This window comes from Anomaloglossus baeobatrachus, chromosome 3, assembly GCF_048569485.1.
Source record: "Anomaloglossus baeobatrachus isolate aAnoBae1 chromosome 3, aAnoBae1.hap1, whole genome shotgun sequence".
NCBI classification, from domain to species: domain Eukaryota; kingdom Metazoa; phylum Chordata; class Amphibia; order Anura; family Aromobatidae; genus Anomaloglossus; species Anomaloglossus baeobatrachus.
The window spans coordinates 35,827,515-35,848,918 of NC_134355.1; the positions used below are offsets into that span (position 1 = coordinate 35,827,515).

Below are 21,404 nucleotides of genomic sequence, written 5' to 3' on the forward strand. Positions count from 1 at the left end.
GATTGAGGGCTGGTTGGGATTGGGTGCGCTTGTGGATAACGAGGAAATAATTTATGGGACAGATCAGGGGGCTTATTAAATGCAGGGACAGATGATAAGCCTTGTTTACCAGGGAAGCGATGAAGATAAACCAACAACCGGTGGGGTGGATGGAGGGGAGGAAATACAGATCGGGCCGCCACTTTAAGAAAATGGCAATAATTGAGTAGAGACTTAAGAATAACCCCCCCCCCTTGAGTCGAATCTGTATGTAAAAGGTAACATTTAAGGAGACGCAGGCGTTTTGCATAGAACGGAGACCTGCGGAATAAATTCTCGCAGTCTGGCGATTATAATGTGATTAATGTTGTATTCGCTCCCTCCGGCAATATCCAGTGTGTTGTGTATTCATCTATTCAGAGATGTCCCTCTCCGGAAATCTTTAAAATCAGACGGAAGACTTATCTGTTTACACACACGCGTTTGATTAATGCTCAGCCACTCCTGTGACATTTCCGAGTGGACGCTTCACTCCATGTCCTGCTACCCGCTACATTTTAATGGTATGTTTTCCACCGCCGCAGCCTCGCGGTAGCAGCCGGACGTCGACTGTTCAAATCCTCTAAAACAATGTATCAATATCCATTCAAATGTATCCACTTGTTTATAAAATGTATCAAATATAGAGAAGTAGCAGGCGCCGGTCCGCTACGTGTCCTCTCAAGGAGCGTTCACTTCGGGACCCTGCGAAGATATGTTTGTTTCGCGCCGGTATCATGACTTTGCAATTAGCGCCAGATTCCCTTTAACACGAAACAAGTGTTAAATTCCCTTTAAGTTAGATTCCGTTCAAGGTTCCGGCTACAAAGTAATATTAGTCGTGGCACCGGTTCCATAGTAAAGATTGGTGGAGCTGCAACGTGGCAGCAAAAAGCAAGAGAAGGCGGTAACTGCGGCCCGCAGGGTAACACAACCAAAAAATCCAACTGATTGGGACTTTATGTGCTCACATAGGACATGGCAGCTAGTGGGTCACAATGCAACTCCCTTTTCTTGGATTACGTTGCGATGCTTTGCCGTATGACTCGAGTCACGGTTAATATGGCCATGAAGCCCTAGCCCCATCTGTTCTAATAAATACTTGTAGCATGTAACGTGTAGATGTAGCTGTGGATTTGGGTGAAGATTCACTAATGATCTGTGAAATTACAGCAGAAAAATAAGTAGGATACAGAACATGTACAGGACACCATATACAACTCGTATAGAAATACAGCGAACTCACACAGAACCTATACATGACACCATAGGGAACTCATGCAGAAATACGAGAAACTCATGCAGAACCTATACATTATACCATAGGGAACTCATGCAGAACCTATACATTATACCATAGGGAACTCATGCAGAACCTATACATTATACCATAGGGAACTCATGCAGAACCTATACATTATACCATAGGGAACTCATGCAGAACCTATACATTATACCATAGGGAACTCATGCAGAACCTATACATTATACCATAGGGAACTCATGCAGAACCTATACATTATACCATAGGGAACTCATGCAGAACCTATATATTATACCATAGGGAACTCATGCAGAACCTATACATTATACCATATGGAACACTTGCAGAACCTATACATGACACCATAGGGAACGCATGCAGAACCTATACATTATACCATATGGAACGCATGCAGAACCTATACATTATACCATATGGAACGCATGCAGAACCTATACATTATACCATAGAGAACTCATGCAGAACCTATACATTATACCATATGGAACGCATGCAGAACCTATACATTATACCATAGGGAACTCATGCAGAACATATACATTATACCATATGGAACGCATGCAGAACCTATACATGACACCATAGGGAACGCATGCAGAACCTATACATTATACCATATGGAACGCATGCAAAACCTATACATTATACCATAGGGAACTCATGCAGAACCTATACATTATACCATATGGAACGCATGCAGAACCTAAACATTATACCATAGGGAACTCATGCAGAACCTATACATGACACCATAAGGAATGCATGCAAAACCTATACATTATACCATATGGAACGCATGCAGAACCTATACATGACACCATATGGAATGCATGCAAAACCTATACATTATACCATATGGAACGCATGCAGAACCTAAACATTATACCATATGGAATGCATGCAAAACCTATACATTATACCATATGGAACGCATGCAGAACCTAAACATTATACCATAGGGAACTCATGCAGAACCTATACATGACACCATATGGAATGCATGCAAAACCTATACATTATACCATAGGGAACTCATGCAGAACCTATACATGACACCATATGGAATGCATGCAAAACCTATACATTATACCATATGGAACGCATGCAGAACCTAAACATTATACCATAGGGAACTCATGCAGAACCTAAACATTATACCATATGGAATGCATGCAAAACCTATACATTATACCATAGGGAACTCATGCAGAACCTAAACATTATACCATAGGGAACTCATGCAGAACCTATACATGACACCATATGGAATGCATGCAAAACCTATACATTATACCATAGGGAACTCATGCAGAACCTATACATGACACCATATGGAATGCATGCAAAACCTATACATTATACCATATGGAACGCATGCAGAACCTAAACATTATAGCATAGGGAACTCATGCAGAACCTAAACATTATACCATATGGAATGCATGCAAAACCTATACATTATACCATAGGGAACTCATGCAGAACCTATACAATATACCATAGGGAACTCATGCAGAACCTATACAATATACCATAGGTAACTCATGCAGAACCTAAACATGACGCCATAGGGAACTCTTACAAAAATATGGGGAACTCAGACAGAACACTATAGGAAACTCATACAGAAGTATGGGGAACTCATATAGAGCCTATACATGACACCATAGGGAACTCATACAGAAATACAGGGCACTCAGACAGAAATTGGACAGGACACTACACACTGTGTGCAGAATTATTAGGCAAATGAGTATTTTGATCACATGATGCTTTTTATACATGTCGTCCTACTCCAAGCTGTATAGGCTGAGAGCCAACTACCAATGAAGTAAATCAGGTGATGTGCATCTCTGTAATGAGGAGGGGTGCGGTGTAATGACATCAACACCCTATATAAGGAGGGCTTAATTATTAGGAAACTTCCTTTACTTTGGCAAAATGGGTCAGAAGAGAGATTTGACGGGCTCTGAAAAGTCAAAAATTGGGAGATGTCTTGCAGAGGGATGCCGCAGTCTTGAAATCGCCAAACTTTTGAAGCGTGATCACCGAACAATCAAGCGTTTCATGGCAAATAGCCAACAGGGTCGCAAGAAGCGTGTTGGGCAAAAAAGGCGCAAAATAACTGACCATGAATTGAGGAAAATCAAGCGTGAAGCTGCCAAGATGCCAATATTACAGAGCTGCAACGTTACTGTTGTATCTAAAAGCAGAAGGTGTGCCATACTCAGGGACATGGCCAAGGTAAGGAAGGCTGAAAAACCACCACCTCTGAACAAAACATCAGATAAAACGTCAAGACTTGGCCAAGAAATATCTTAAGACTGATTTTTCAAAGGTTTTATGGACTGATGAAATGAGAGTGACACTTGATGGGCAGATGGATGGGCCAGAGGCTGGATCAGTAAAGGGCAGAGAGCTCCACTCCAACTCAGACACCAGCAAAGTGGAGGTGGGGTACTGGTATGGGCTGGTATCATCAAAGAAGAACTTGTGGGACCTTTTCGGGTTGAAGAAGGAGTGAAGCTCAACGCCCAGACCTACTGCCAGTTTCTGGAAGACAACTTCTTCAAGCAGTGGTACAGGAAGAAGTCGGTATCGTTCAAGAAAAACATGATTTTCATGCAGGACAATGCTCCATCACATGCACCCAAGTACTCCACAGCGTGGCTGGCCAGTAAAGATCTAAAAGAAGAAAAAATAATGACATGGCCCCCTTGTTCACCTGATCTAAACCCCATAGAGAATCTGTGGTCCCTCATAAAATGTGAGATCTACAGGGAGGGAAAACAGTACACCTCTCGGAACAGTGTCTGGAGGCTGTGGTGGCTGCTGCACACAATGTTGATCGCAAACAGATCAAGCAATGACAGAATCTATGGATGGTAGGCTGCTGAGTGTCATCAGAAAGAAAGGGGGCTATATTGGTCACTAATTTTTTGGGGTTTTGTTTTTGCATGTCAGAAATGTTTATTTCTACATTTTGTGCAGTTATATTGGTTTACCTCGTGAAAATAAACAAGTGAGATTGGAATATATTTGGTTTTTATTAAGTTGACTAATAATTCTGCACAGTAATAGTTACCTGCACAAACAGATATCCTCCTAAGATAGACAAATCTAAAAAAACCCCACTACAACTTCCAAAAATATTAAGCATTGATATTTATGAGTCTTTTGGGTTGATTGAGAACATAGTTGTTGATCAATAATAAAAAAAATCCTGTAAAATACAACTTGCCTAATAATTCTGCACACGGTGTAGGAAACTCATACAGAACCTATACATGACACCATAGGGAACGCATGCAGAAATACGGGGAACTCATGCAGAACCTATACATGACATAGAGGAAGAGTAGGAGAGAGGGAGACAGAGAGAGATAAAGAGAGGGAGAGTGGGAGAGAGACAGAGAGAGACTTAGTTACTATCTCGGACAATGCCGGGTACTACAGCTACTTCCTAACACACAATATGCCAAATTTATTAAAGCTTAGGTGAAGTTGTTATGCAGATCATTAGCCTATATTTAGGCAGTGAAGAGAAGTGTGAGTAATATGCAGTGACAAATTTCGAGAGGACTTGTCATAAGTTTCCAAAGTTTTTGCTCTTATTTTATTCCAGCTGCTCCCTTGAGTAATAACGGTTATATTTTTTTATAATCCTTCATACGGTTCTAAAGATATGGGCCTTTATATTTAGTGCTGATTTTTATGGTCTATACCAAGAGGGCGTGGCTGACAGGGTAATTATGCAACTTAAAGACACGCCCCCATAGAAGCCTGTGTGAGCCACGCCCCTTCAATAAACCAGAACAATTTGCTTCAAATTAAAAGTTCCAAACTGTTTGGCGGATTAAAAAATAATAATAATACTCAAGAGGCAAACACTGCACTTTTGACTTGGTAACAGGTCCTGTCACGGGGTCCTTCTCCAGTATCCCACAATCAACAGAGCGAGAGATGTGTGAATAATACAAAGAGCCTTTATTACATGCAAACCGGAAGGTCCATAAAATAATCCACCACACAGAGGGTAAAATAGCCCAGAAATGAGAAAAATTCCCCGGGAGATGAGTCACACTCCTCCAGCAGTCTTTCTAGGGGAATCAGGGTTTCTCCAAGTCTCTCTGGGGTGTTGGCCTTAGCATCAGTGACAAAGGATGAATCTGCTTCTATCTTGTCCTTCTCAAGCACAATCCCTATATCCAAAAGTAAGCAGACAGGTTGGGTGGCTTTCAGGCCCCTCCACCCCACCCCCAGACCTAGGGACAGAGGCACTACAGGGGGTGATTTACAGTATTTGAAAAGCTGGGGAGTAATGAATGGGCAGTCAGGAAATGTCAGTAGGGGTTCAACAAAAGGCATGCAAATGCTAAGGGAGCTAAGTTGATTAACCTGCAAACAAGACAAGGAATACACAGAATGAACAGAGCAACATTCGTAAAACACGAACATACACAAAATGATACACAACCCACAATATCACACCATCACCACCTCTGCCCCCTTCTTAATAAGTGAGTATGCCATGAGGTCTACACAGACCTCTGGCCACCTAACTTAAGTCCATATTGCTCAACTGTCCGGCCGGCCTGAGGGATGGTTCTTCTTGCCAGGACAGTCCATCAGCATTATGTTTACAAAGAGCTTTATTGAAATTTTTACATGAAAAACCATCAGCATTCTGATGTCGTCTTCCTGGTTTGTATTGGATGGAAAACTGTAGGGTTGTAAGGACAAACTTCCCTTTGCATCCTCCTTCACTTAAACTGTGCTTCCTGCACCCACAAATTGGCACCGTAGATCTCCTATATCATTACCTAGAAGAATATCTGCAGGCAATCATCACCCAAACTACGCCTTGCTTGACCCCAAAGCCAGAGTCCAGATCTACAGTTGCTTTTGGGATATTCCGCATTTGGGGGGAATTCGCCTTTCAGTGCTCAGACCATGCGCAGCAAACTGTGTCACATTGGTCTACATGGCTGTTGTCTCAGAAGGAAGTCTAACTAAGTTGCAAACAGATTGCTGAAGACAAGCAAACTAAGGACATGGATTACTGGACCCATCCTGTTGTTAGATGAGACCAAGATAAACTTATTTGGTTCAGATGGTGTCATCATGTGTGGTAGAAACCAGGTGAGGAGGACAAATAGAAGTGTGTCCTGCCTACAGTCAGGCATGGTGGTGGAGGGTCATGGTCTGAGGCTGCATGAGTGCTGCTGGCTGTGGGGAGCTCTATTTCATTGAGGGAACCATGAATGCCAACGTATACTACTGACAGATTAGATCCCATACTTTTCATTGACGAGAAGCAATCACCCTGAAATACAGTGTCTGCAAATTGGGGTTCTGATCTGGCATAAATCCTTAGTCATATGAAAAAGCTCGTTAAAGGGCCACTTTTGACTTTTAGGATTGCTACTTCTAATAGGTGGCGCTAGAGTTCATCTCCTTCCTCTCTGGAGAGACAATTTTAACATGTACTGTGACATACTGAAGCAGAACAGGATAATAATAATAATAATTTTATTCATTTATATAGCGCTATTAATTCCACAGCACTTTACATACATTGGCAACACTGTCCCCATTGGGGCTCACAATCTAGGTTCCCTATCACTGTTTTTGGAGTGTGGGAGGAAACCAGAGAACGCGGAGGAAACCCACACAAACACGGGGAGAAGATACAAACTCCTTGCAGATGGAGTCCTTAGTGGGACTAGAACCCAGGACCTCAGTGCTGCAAGACTGCAGTGCTAACCACTGAGCCACCGTGCGCCCCCCTCCCTTCATATTCCAACATTATAATGACCCCAAACACCTCCAACAACACCACTGCCTTACTAAAGAAATTGATGATAAAGGTGTTGGAACTGGCCACGTTTCTCCAGACCTGAACCCTATGGAGGATCTATGGAGTCTCCTCAAATGGAAGGTGTAGGAGCGCAAGGTCTCTAACATCTACCAGCATTGTGATATCACCATGGAGGGTGGAAGAGGATCCAGCTGCTCCTGTGAAGCTCTAGTGACCTCCATGTCCAAAAGAGTTAAGGCAGTGCTAAAAAATAATAGTGGCCACACAAAATATTGACACTTTGGCCACAATTTTTAGACATTAATGACTGTGTGTTGAGTTACCTGTTATACAAGCTGCGCACTGACACTGTACATGGTATCACAGGGTCAGATCTTCAGTGTTGTCCCATAAAATGATATAATAAAATATTTACACAAATGTGTGATATACTGTATATACAGTATTACAATGTATATACTTGCACCTTATCCGTCTTGCAGACAGTATATAGCCCTGATACCAGATGAATATAACATTGCCGGGACTTTGATGTGTAAACTCGCTGTCTTTAGAAACAGAAAACTGCACTGAGATGATGATACGTGAAACCGAACGATTCGATAAGGTCACTGAGTGAGTGCAGCGCGCGGAGCGAGAGCGTCCCAGGACAGACAGCAAGATTAATCCATTCTCATATGACCTCGGCCCCGAGCGCGGAGGCTGTTCAGGGGTGCACTTACCAGCCTGCTATTCCTACCTCGACAAAAATCAAAGGAGATAGATCAGAGCGATGTTGACAAAGCGCGGTTACTGTGCACATATGGGCGCTCGATCTGATGAGCTTTTATTTTCCGCATCGGTGCAACTTTTATTTCGCAATTTTGTATATGATCATTAGGGTGATTTATTAACAAGTAATCACAGGCATTTTGTGCATATGCTTTACCTTGTTTGCTGGCAACTGATACCTCTCCAGCTATTAGCGGGAGAAAATGTTTAAAGTGACCTACAAATTCATCTCTGCAATAGGAATGAAGGGAAGAAGAGAAGCAAGTAGGAAAATCAATGGAGGGGATGGGGGGGCTCATAAGAAGGGGGGGGCTGACGATCTGTGATATCTGCAAGATTAAAGTGCACGTCCACCTCTTTTCTCATTTACTCCAAGTCGGGTGAGATTTGTGCCGAGTGATTTTTCTAATATATCTTTATAATAGATAAGAGAACAGGTTTTCTGATACAAAGCTCCAAATCCACTGCACAACGTAGACTTAAAAGGTTATTCCCATCATCATAGATGGATACTCCCTGTAAATACAAGTTGTGATCGTGGAATATGGAGGGGGTTGTGTATAATTTTGTGCAGGTTCGTATTTTGGGCGTTGTGTTCTGTCCGTTCTGTATTCCTTGTGTGTACATTGTCCTGTTTGCAGTTTTAATCACCCCTGCCAGTGTCATGGTTCCACCTCCCCGTCCACATGGCTAAAGGTCCAGTCACACTAAGCAACTTACCAGCGATCCCAACAACGATAGGGATCGCTGGTAAGTTGCTAGGAGGTTGCTGGTGAGATGTCACACTGCGACGCTCCAGCGATCCCACCAGCAACCTGACCTGGCAGGGATCGCTGGAGCGTCGCTACACAAGTTGCTGGTGAGCTCACCAGCAACCAGTGACCAGCCCCCAGCGCCGCGTGGAAGATGCTGCGCTTGGTAACTAAGGTAAATATCGGGTAACCAACCCGATATTTACCTTGGTTACCACCGCACGGAGCTACACGTGCAGAGAGCAGGGAGCAGCGCACAATGCTTAGCGCTGGCTCCTTGCTCTCCTAGTTACAGCACACATCGGGTTAATTAACCCGATGTGTGCTGCAGCTAAATGTGCACAGAGCAGGGAGCAGCGCACAATGCTTAGCGCTGGCTCCCTGCTCTCCTAGTTACAGCACACATCGGGTTAATTAACCCGATGTGTGCTGCAGCTAAATGTGCACAGAGCAGGGAGCAGCGCACAATGCTTAGCGCTGGCTCCTTGCTCTCCTAGTTACAGCACACATCGGGTTAATTAACCCGATGTGTGCTGCAGCTACATGTGCACAGAGCAGGAGCCGGCACTGACAGTGAGAGCGGCGGAGGCTGGTAACAAAGGTAAATATCGGGTAACCAAGGACAGGGCTTCTTGGTTACCCGATGTTTACATTGGTTACCAGCCTCCGCAGAAGCCGGCTCCTGCTGCCTGCACATTTAGTTGTTGCTGTCTCGCTGTCACACACAGCGATCTGTGCTTCACAGCGGGACAGCAACAACTAAAAAATGGCCCAGGACATTCAGCAACAACCAACGACCTCACAGCAGGGGCCAGGTTGTTGCTGGATGTCACACTAAGCAACATCGCTAGCAACGTCACAAAAGTTGTTCGTTAGCAGCGATGTTGCTAGCGATGTTGCTTAGTGTGACGGGGCCTTAAGGGGCAGACCCTTCTCTCGGGCCTCACTTCCGGAGCTTGGATGCTTTAAATTCTGTCATCTCCGGTTAACCAGCGCCGGCTATAAGCTTAGCGCTGCTTTGCCTGTGATTGCTGGTCCCTGTAAGTGTTTCCTGATCCGTCCTTCCCCTGTGCTCTGTCTGTGTTCCGTTCCACCTCCTTGCTTCCCACAATTAGCCCCAGTCGTTCCCCCTTCACCTTCCTCCTTCTCCTTCCTCCCCACTCGGTTGTTTCCTCTGGTACTGACCTTGGCCTGACCTCAACCCCACTTTTGCTCGTTCCTCCAGTCTTCTGTCTTACCATACTGTGTATGACCTGGCCTGCCTGACTCTGCAGGGCAGTGCTCCAGCACACACTGTGTGTCCATCTCCATGCTGATTCAGCTCTGGGTAGTGTCTTTTCCTGAAGGGCTCCAGCTCCCCCTGGTGGTAGCCTGACAGCCAGGCCATTGTTCCTAAGTCTGGGGGAGGGGGCCTGGATACTCCCAAACTCGCTGTTTTAAGTGAGGACTAGTTAATATGACTGAGCAGGAGAAGAGAGAAGGACTAAAGGGTGCTTTACACGCTGCGACATCGCTAACGATATATCGTCGGGGTCACGGTGTTTGTGACGCACATCAGGCATCGTTAGCGACATTGCAGTGTGTGACAGCTAGGAGCGACGATCAACGATCGCAAAAATGGCAAAAATCATTGATCGTTGACGCATCGCTCCTAATCATAATGTCGTTGGTGTTTCATTCCACAGATTGTTCGTCGTTCCTGCGGCATCACACATCGCTGTGTGTGACACCGCAGGAACGACGAACATCATCCTACCTGCGTCCACCGGAAAGGAGGAAGGAAGGAGATGGGCGGCATGTTCCGGCCGCTCATCTCCTCCCCTCCTCTTCAATTGGGCGGCCGCTTAGTGATGCCGCTGTGACGTTACTGTGACGCTGAACGCACCTCCCCCTTGAAGGAGGGATTGCTCAGCGGCCACAGCGACGTCGCTGAACAGGTATGTGCGTGTGACGCTGCCATAGTGATATTGTTCGCTACGGCAGCGATCACCACATGTCGCACAAACAACGGGGGCGGGTGCTATTGCTCGCGACATCGCTAGCAATCACTAGCGATGTCGCAGCGTGTAAGGCACCCTTAAGATTGATCCTCAGGGCAGAAACTGCGGCTTCTCAGAGAAACCTGGACATTTATCGCTTACTGGACTATATTCGTGTTTCTGGACTATTTTACCCTCTGTGTGGTGGATTATTGTATGGACCATTTGATTTGCTTGGCAATAAATGTTCTTTGGATTGCTCATCCATCTCTCGCTCTGTTGATTGTGTGATATGGGAGAAGGACCCCGTGACACAAGCATTTTTTCAATTTACTGCATATTAAAATGTCAAGCCTAGGAGACCGACCACAGCTGCTGTCTAGCTTGTTAGCACAGCCCTGAAAATGGTTGGCAATTATTCGATAACAGCACTCCCCAGCCATACTGGACAGCTTCAAAACAGTGCTTAGAAACTCAAAAGAAGAGAGTTTGTAAGCACTGCACATGTTCTGCTGTATAGCAGCGGTGGTCGGTCTCCAAGGCAATGAGCTGTAAACAAAAGAGAAGTGTTAATATCTCAAGAACGGATGAAAATGTTAACAAGCAGTACATTGCAAAATTCATTATATTTAAGAGAACCATTTGATAAAACCCATCTGTGAAAGTTGGTGTCATGGGATCTTTCTCCGGTATCACACAATCAACAAAGCAAGAGATGATTGAAAAATCCAAAAGAACATTTATTCCAAGCAAAATCAGATGGTCTATAAAATAATACACCATATAGAGGGTAAAATAGTCCAGAAACACATATACAGTCCAGTAAGCGATAAATGTCCGAGTCTCTCTGGGGAGCCTGAGCTTCTCCCACAGAGGATGAATCTTCCTGCTTCTCTCTTGAAGTTCTCAGGCAGACTGAATAATCTCCCAGGTAAGCAGAGAGTTTGGGTGGATCCCAGTCCCCTCTCCCCCAGACTAAGGGACAAAAGCCCAGCAGGGGGTGATTAATCTGCAAACAGGACAATGTGCACATAAGGAATACACAGAATGGACCCAGAGGGGGAATTATTACTATAAGGGGACACAGAGAGGGCATTATAACTATGAGAGGACACAGAGGGGGCATTATTACTATGAGGGGATACAGAGGGGGCATTATTACTATGAGGGGACATAGAAAGGGCATTATTACTATGAGAAGACACAGAGGGGGCATGATTACTATGAGGAAAAACGGACAGGACATTATTACTATGAGGAGACACAGAGGGGGTATAATTACTATGAGGAGACACAGAGGGGGCATGATTACTATGAGGAAACACGGACGGGACATTATTACTATGAGGAGACACAGAGGGGGTATAATTACTATGAGGAGACACAGAGGCGGCATGATTACTATGAGGAGACACAGAGGGGGCATTATTACTATGGGGAAGCACAGAGGGGGCATGATTACTATGAGGAAGCACAGAGGGGGCATGATTACTATGAGGAGACACAGAGGGGGCATGATTACTATGAGGAAACACGGACGGGACATTATTACTATGAGGAGACACAGAGGGGGTATAATTACTATGAGGAGACACAGAGGCGGCATGATTACTATGAGGAGACACAGAGGGGGCATGATTACTATGAGGAAGCACAGAGGGGGCATGATTACTATGGGGAAGCACAGAGGGGGCATGATTACTATGAGGAAGCACAGAGGGGGCATGATTACTATGAGGAGACACAGAGGGGGCATTATTACTATGGGGAAGCACAGAGGGGGCATGATTACTATGAGGAAGCACAGAGGGGGCATTATTACTATGAGAAGACACAGAGGGGGCATGATTACTATGAGGAAACACAGACGGGACATTATTACTATGAGGAGACACAGAGAGGGCATGATTACTATGAGGAGACACAGAGGGGGCATGATTACTATGAGGAAGCACAGAGGGGGCATGATTACTATGGGGAAGCACAGAGGGGGCATGATTACTATGGGGAAGCACAGAGGGGGCATGATTACTATGAGGAAGCACAGAGGGGGCATGATTACTATGAGGAGACACAGAGGGGGCATTATTACTATGGGGAAGCACAGAGGGGGCATGATTACTATGAGGAAGCACAGAGGGGGCATTATTACTATGAGAAGACACAGAGGGGACATGATTACTATGAGGAAACACAGACGGGACATTATTACTATGAGGAGACACAGAGAGGGCATGATTACTATGAGGAGACACAGAGGGGGCATGATTACTATGAGGAAGCACAGAGGGGGCATGATTACTATGGGGAAGCACAGAGGGGGCATGATTACTATGAGGAAGCACAGAGGGGGCATGATTACTATGAGGAGACACAGAGAGGGCATGATTACTATGAGGAGACACAGAGGCGGCATGATTACTATGGGGAAGCACAGAGGGGGCATGATTGCTATGAGGAAGCACAGAGGGGGCATGATTACTATGAGGAAGCACAGAGGGGGCATGATTACTATGAGGAGACACAGAGGGGGCATGATTACTATGAGGAGACCCAGAGGGGGCATGATTACTATGAGGAGACACAGAGGGGGCATGATTACTATGAGGAGACACAGAGGGGGCATGATTACTATGAGGAGACACAGAGGGGGCATGATTACTATGAGGAGACACAGAGGGGGCATGATTACTATGAGGAGACACCGAGAGGGCATGAATACTATGAGGAGACACGGAGAGGGCATTATTATTAACACTAACATGTTAAGGTGCGAGCAATTTTTCATTTTTGCACTTTCACTTTTTCCTTCCTTTATTCCAAAAGCCATAACTTTATTCTTTTTTCTGTCGACATAGCCTTAAGAGGGCTTGTGTTTTCCAGGATGACTTGTACTTTTTAATGACATCACCATCCATTTTATCATATAGTGTAATGATAGTCGGGAAAAAAAATTGATGTCATGTCTTTGGAAGCTTCTGATAGGTTTATTGGCAACATCTGAGTTAATTAGAGACGCACCTGTGGATGTATTTTAATGCACACCTGAAACACACTGCTTCTCTGTGTAGCATCATGGGAAAGTAAAAAGAAATCAGCCAAGATCTCAGAAAGAGAATTGTGGATTTGTACAAGTCTGGTTCATCCTTGGGTGCAATCTTCAGATACCTGAAGGTGCCTCATTCATCTGTACAAACAATTAAACACAAGTACAAAAAAGATGGGAACGTCCAGCCATCATACCGCTCAGGAAGGAGACAGGTTCTGTATACCAGAGCTGATCGTGCTTTGGTCAGACATGTGCATATCAACCCAAGAACAAAAGCAAAAGACCTTGTGAAGATGCTGGCGGAACCTGGTAAGATTGTGTCATTATCCACAGTACAAGTACTGTATTAATATGGGCTGAAAGGCCACTCTGCCAGGAAGAAGCCATTACTCCAAAAGAAACATAAAAAAGCCAGATTAATGTTCGTAAATGCACAAAGGAACAAAGACCTTTATTTTTGGAGACATGTCCCGTGGACTGACAAAACTAAGATTGAATTGTTTGGCCATAATGACCATTGTTATGTCTGGACCAAAAAGGAAGAAGCTTTGAAACCTAAGAACACCATCCCAACTGTGAGACATGGAGGTGGCAGCATCAGAATGTGGGGTTGTTTTGCTGCAGGAGGGAGTGGTGCACTTCACAAAATAGATGGCATCATGAGGCGAGAAGATTATGTGACAATACTGAAGAACATCTCAAGACGTCAGCCAGGAACTTAAAGCTTTGGTGGAAATGGGTCTTCCACATGGACAATGACCCGAAGCTACTGCCAAACTGGTTACAAAGTGGCTTAAGGAAAACAAAGTCAATGTTTTGCAGTGGCCATCACAAAGCCCTGATCTCAATCCTATTGAAAATTTATGAATATAAACAAGTAGCCAGCTCACCATAGTCCAGGTCTGGAGTGTACCACGTGGTCCGCACGGAAATCCCAGCAGAATCCAAGACAAGAATTAAATCCAGCGGATCTCAGGCAGGCAGGAATAGGTTAAAAAAATCCTTTTTATTATTTCTTTAAAAATTCATGACAGATGGCATCCAACAGAAACAAGACAAGAAACAAGACACGATCCAATGCGTTTTGCCAGAAAAAATATCGGTAAGTCTTGTCCATGAATAAGACTTAGTGATATTTTTTCTGTCGAAACGCGTTGGTAAAATGTCTTGTTTCTGTTGGTTGCCATCTGTCATGAATTTTTAAAGAAATAAGAAAAAGGATTTTTTAACCTATTCCTGCCTGAGATCTGCTGGATTTAATTCTTGTCGGATTGAAAATTTATGGGTAAATCTGAAAAGGCCGGTGTGAGGAAGGTGACCTATAAACATGGCTCCATTACACCAGCTCTGTCAGGAGGAATCGGTCCAAATTCCACCAACTATTGTGAGAAGCTTGTGGCAGGATCCAAAACGTGTCACCCAAGTCATACAGTGTAAGTGCCACCAAATACTAATGACACGGAGGGAAACTTCACTGTGCAGAAAGTAATAAAAATGCCATAAAACATGCTCTCTCTCATTATTCTGGCATTTGGCAAATATAAATAATTTTGGTTCCTAATTGACCGAAAATGGAAAGGTTTATTCTGATTTCATGTCAGATAGTGAGAAAAACCTGCAGATGTGTCTGTATAGAGAGCGAAGGGAAAAACCTGCGGATGTGTCTTTATAGAAAGCGGAGGGAAACTAAGGGATTCAACTGTATAATACTGGCCACTAGGTGAAAGAATATAACTACTATAATACTGCCCCTCTGTACAAGAATATAACGACTATAATACTGCCCCCTATGTACAAGAATATAACGACTATAATACTGCCCCTATGTACAAGAATATAACGACTATAATACTGCCCCATATATACAAGAATATAACTACTATAATACTGCTCCTATGTACAAGAATATAACTACTATAAAACTGCCCCATGTACAAGAATATAACTACTATAATACTGCTCCCTATGTACAAGAATATAACTACTATAATACTGCCCCTATGTACAAGAATATAACTACTATAATACTGCCCCATATATACAAGAATATAACTACTATAATACTGCTCCTATGTACAAGAATATAACTACTATAATACTGCTCCTATGTACAAGAATATAACTACTATAATACTGCCCCATGTACAAGAATATAACTACTATAATACTGCCCCCTATGTACAAGAATATAACTACTATAATACTGCCCCATATGTACAAGAATATAACGACTATAATACTGCCCCTATGTACAAGAATATAACTAATATAATACTGCCCCATATATACAAGAATATAACTACTATAATACTGCTCCTTTGTACAAGAATATAACTACTATAATACTGGCCCTATGTACAAGAATATAACTACTATAATACTGCCCCAATGTACAAGAATATAACTACTATAATACTGCCCCTATGTACAAGAATATAACTACTATAATACTGCCCCATATATACAAGAATATAACTACTATAATACTGCCCCATATATACAAGAATATAACTACTATAATACTGCCCCCTATGTACAAGAATATAACTACTATAATACTGCCCCATATGTACAAGAATATAACGACTATAATACTGCCCCTATGTACAAGAATATAACTACTATAATACTGCCCCATATATACAAGAATATAACTACTATAATACTGCTCCTTTGTACAAGAATATAACTACTATAATACTGGCCCTATGTACAAGAATATAACTACTATAATACTGCCCCAATGTACAAGAATATAACTACTATAATACTGCCCCTATGTACAAGAATATAACTACTATAATACTGCCCCATATATACAAGAATATAACTACTATAATACTGCTCCTATGTACAAAAATATAACTACTATAATACTGCTCCTATGTACAAGAATATAACTACTATAATACTGCATTTATGTACAAGAATATAACTACTATAATACTGCATTTATGTACAAGAATATAACTACTATAATACTGCCGCTATATACAAGAATATAACTACTATAATACTGCCCCTATGTACAAGAATATAACTACTATAATACTGCCCCATATATACAAGAATATAACTACTATAATACTGCTCCTATGTACAAAAATATAACTACTATAATACTGCTCCTATGTACAAGAATATAACTACTATAATACTGCATTTATGTACAAGAATATAACTACTATAATACTGCATTTATGTACAAGAATATAACTACTATAATACTGCCGCTATATACAAGAATATAACTACTATAATACTGCCCCTATGTACAAGAATATAACTACTATAATACTGCCCCATATATACAAGAATATAACTACTATAATACTGCTCCTATGTACAAAAATATAACTACTATAATACTGCTCCTATGTACAAGAATATAACTACTATAATACTGCATTTATGTACAAGAATATAACTACTATAATACTGCATTTATGTACAAGAATATAACTACTATAATACTGCCGCTATATACAAGAATATAACTACTATAATACTGCCCCTATGTACAAGAATATAACTACTATAATACTGCCACTATGTACAAGAATATAACTACTATAATACTGCCCCTATGTACAAGAATATAACTACTATAATACTGCCACTATGTACAAGAATATAACTACTATAATACTGCCCCCTATGTATAAGAATATAGCTACTATAATACTGCTCCTACGTACAAGAATATAACTACTATAATACTGCCCCTATGTATAAGAATATAGCTACTATAATACTGCTCCTACGTACAAGAATATAACTACTATAATACTGCCCCTATGTACAAGAATATAGCTACTATAATACTGCCCCTATGTACAAGAATATAACTACTATAATACTGCCCCTATGTACAAGAATATAGCTACTATAATACTGCCACTATGTACAAGAATATAACTACTATAATACTGCCACTATGTACAAGAATATAACTACTATAATACTGCCTCCTATGTACAAGAATATAACTACTATAATACTGCCCCTATGTACAAGAATATAGCTACTATAATACTGCCCCTATGTATAAGAATATAGCTACTATAATACTGCTCCTATGTACAGGAATATAACTACTATAATACTGCTCCTATGTACAAGAATATAGCTACTATAATACTGCCCCCTATGTACAAGAATATAACTACTATAATACTGCTCCTATATACAAGAATATAACTACTATAATACTGCCCCTATGTACAAGAATATAACTACTATAATACTGCTCCTATGTACAAGACTATAACTACTATAATATTGCCCCTATGTACAAGAATATAACTACTATAATACTGCTCCTATGTGCAAGAATATAACTACTATAATACTGTCCCTATGTACAAGAATATACTTACTATAATACTGCTCCTCTGTACAAGAATATAACTACTACAATACTGCCCCCTATGTACAGGAATATAACTACTATAATACTGCCCCTCTGTACAAGAATATAACTACTATAATACTGCCCCTATGTACAAGAATATACTTACTATAATACTGCTCCTCTGTACAAGAATATAACTACTACAATACTGCCCCCTATGTACAGGAATATAACTACTATAATACTGCCCCTATGTACAAGAATATAACTACTATAATACTGCCCCTATGTACAAGAATATAACTACTATAATACTGCTCTTATGTACAAGAATATAACTACTATAATACTGCCCCTATGTACAAGAATATAACTATAGTACTATTATACTACCTTAGTCAGGAAAAACTAGTCATTGTGTGGCAGGAGTTATTACCTTCACTTTGCTTCTGAAGTATTTTCTTGCTTGATATCCACGCCACCATTTCTGGATCACGGTCATCATACTGCTCAGGTATCTAAAATGATAAAATAAAAAGATCATATTGCAGTCTATCACATATACTTGGTGGAGGGACTGATATATCTGGACTCTCAGCATAGTCTGGCAGTGCTAACGATTGGCAGCATGAAATCCCGATATTCTCCCTCATTACTGACAGCTGTGACTGTGCTGATGGGGGTGCAATGAAAACCGCTTAGATGCCGCAGTCAGTGCCGATTGTGGCATCCTAACGGTTAAATGAATATAACCTGTTCAAGTCCGGACCATTTCCCCTGTTCATAACCAGGTGCATTTTTGTTGTTTTTTATACATGTGGTTTTAAGAGTTCTAAAATCTTTTCTTTTGGTTATAACTTTTGCCTCCATTTTTCGTGATCGGTGAGCTTTGTCCCCGCCTCGACTATCTACATAGAATCTCATCGGCACCAACTGCCATCTCCTCTCAGTAATGGGAAAGTCTTCACTGAATACAGATTTGACCTCAGAATTGAGAATTTTGCTAATGAACAATGTAATCCGGCAGAGAAAGAAGCAGATTTCTCTGATAAGATCTACTACAAAAGTTACTTATTTTCATGTGCACTATTGATTTATGAGAAAAAAGGTACAAAAATCGGTTACATTTGAAAGATTCTATTGAACCGTGCATTTTTTTGTTGCAGCGGAAGAATAGAATATGGACTAATACAGTGTTCATAAAGTTTACATAAATGACAAACCCGGACTAGACCTCACAAGACTACAAATCCCCTGCACCCCTCACCTGAGGTAGCTCCGGACCCGGCATCCCCGGACCCAGCTCTGGATCACCACGGCCGCGCCATATTCCCGCAGTCTGTTCTCCTCGGCTTCTCTACAGGGGGAGAGGACATATAGTTATATACAATGACCGCTGAGGACCCCGGAACCCTTTAGTCTGAAAACCCATTCTGACATGGTCCTGCTGACACATCTGAAGTACGTGACAATGTATCGGTGAAGGAGAGAGCTCTGAGCCTGGATCCCAGGACTGGAGCCAGAGCTAAGGTTTACCTACAATGACACACTGTACCAAAACTTCAACCAAGCCAATGACCACAACAAGTCCTGTTTTCATGGAAAATTCTATGCAGAATTTGTTGAGTTTTTTTTACTCTAGTTTTAGACATAAATTGTGCCGCTAGAGTTCCCCCCATAAATTGTTCCCCCAGAGTTCCACCCATAAAGTGTGCCGCTAGAGGGCCCCCCCATAAAATGTGCCACTAGAGTGCCCCCCCATAAAGTGTGCTGCTAGAGTGCCCTCCCATAAAGTGTGCTGCTAGAGTGCCCCCCCATAAAGTGTGCTGCTAGAGTTCCCCCCATAAATTGTTCCAACAGAGTTCCACCCATAAAGTGTGCCACTAGAGGGCTCCCCCCATAAAATGTGACACTAGAGTTCCCCCCCATAAAGTGTGCTGCTAGAGTGCCCCCCCATAAAGTGTGCCACCAGAGTGCCCCCTATAAATTGTGCTGCCAGAGTGCCCTCATAAATTGTCCCACCAGTGTCCCCCATAACTTTTGCCGCCAGAGCACCTCCCATAAAGTGTGCCGCCAGAGTTCCCCCCATAAAGTGTGTCACCAGGGTGCCCCCCATAAAGTGTGCCGCCAGAGTGCCCCCCATAAATTACGCCACCAGGGTGTGCCCCATGAATTGTGCCGCCAGAGTGCCCCCCATAAATTGTGTTGCCAGAGTGCCCACACAAATTGTCCCACCAGAGTGCCCCCATAACTTTTGCCGCCAGAGCGCCCCACATAGAGTGTGCCGCCAGAGTTCCCCCATAAATCGTGCCCCCCATAAAGTGTGTCGCCAGAGTGCCACCCATAAAGTGTGCCACCAGAGTGCCCTCCATAAATTGCGCCACCAGGGTATGCCCCATAAATTGTGCCATCAGGGTGCCCCCATAAACTGTGCAAGTGTGCCCCCCATAAATTGTGCCACCAGAGTGTCCCTATAAATTGTGCCACAAGAGTGGCCCCATAAATTGTGCCGCCAGCATATTCCCATAATTTGTGCAACCAGAGTGTCCGTTAAAATTGTGCCTCAAGCGTGTCTCCATAAATTGTGTCGCCAGAGTGCCCCCATAAATTGTGCAATCAGGATCCTTCAATAACTAGTATCTGCAGAGTGGATATATAATTTATGAATAATGCTGCCCACAGTGCGCTAATTAATTAATTATACCACCAAAGAGCTATAATAAATAGTGTCCTTAAACTGTCCTTAAAGGCCTCCTTTCAGAATCTTTTTTTCCTATAGTCTCCATTAATTGTTAAAAAAAACCCCTGTGCTTTATTCCCCCTCCCCGGGTCCAGAGCTGAGTGTTTGTCGGTGTGTGATTGGTTGCAGCGCTTTGGTTGCAGTAAGACTGAATTTACTGCTTAGAAATACTTGCAGCCATTCCTTAGTCACACTTTTGTTTACAGCTTGTTGCCTGGGAGACCGACCACCGCTGTAGCCTGTATCTGAAGCTGGCCGATATTAGGAAGCAGCAGCGCGCTCCCTGCCGGCTTCATTATAATAGAGCTTGTAAGCGCTGTATGTTTGGCTACCGCTGTTAGAATACAGCGGTGGTCGGTCTCCTAGGCAACAAGCTTTAGGAAAAATAAAAAAGTGTTAATATCGCAAGTTTTAATAAACAGTAAATTTGAGAAATGCTTGTATTTACAAGATGGGAATGATGGTGTGATTGCAGGGTGCAGATATCGGGGGGGGGCTCAGATTTAACTATTACCCCCCAACTCAAATATCTGAGGGGTATGGGTGCAATTAAATGGTGCAATTCTGTATCGCGATCATTCTGGCGCCCATTGCACCCCCTCCTCCATTATAAGAAGATTGTGGGGAGCAGATGT

The 21,404-nt window shown here is 42.6% G+C and overlaps 1 protein-coding gene across 1 annotated transcript in view; it reads right to left on the minus strand.

The window, feature by feature from the left end:
* SPATA17 (spermatogenesis associated 17) overlaps window positions 1-21,404 on the minus strand; it is a 272,661-nt gene that overhangs the window by 245,710 nt on the left and 5,547 nt on the right. The window contains exons 2-3 of the mRNA XM_075337985.1: window positions 19,297-19,386; window positions 18,466-18,547 (exon numbers count right to left, since the gene is read on the minus strand). Coding sequence (XP_075194100.1) covers window positions 18,466-18,547; window positions 19,297-19,386 — 172 coding nt within the window. The remainder of the gene's footprint in view (window positions 1-18,465; window positions 18,548-19,296; window positions 19,387-21,404) is intronic.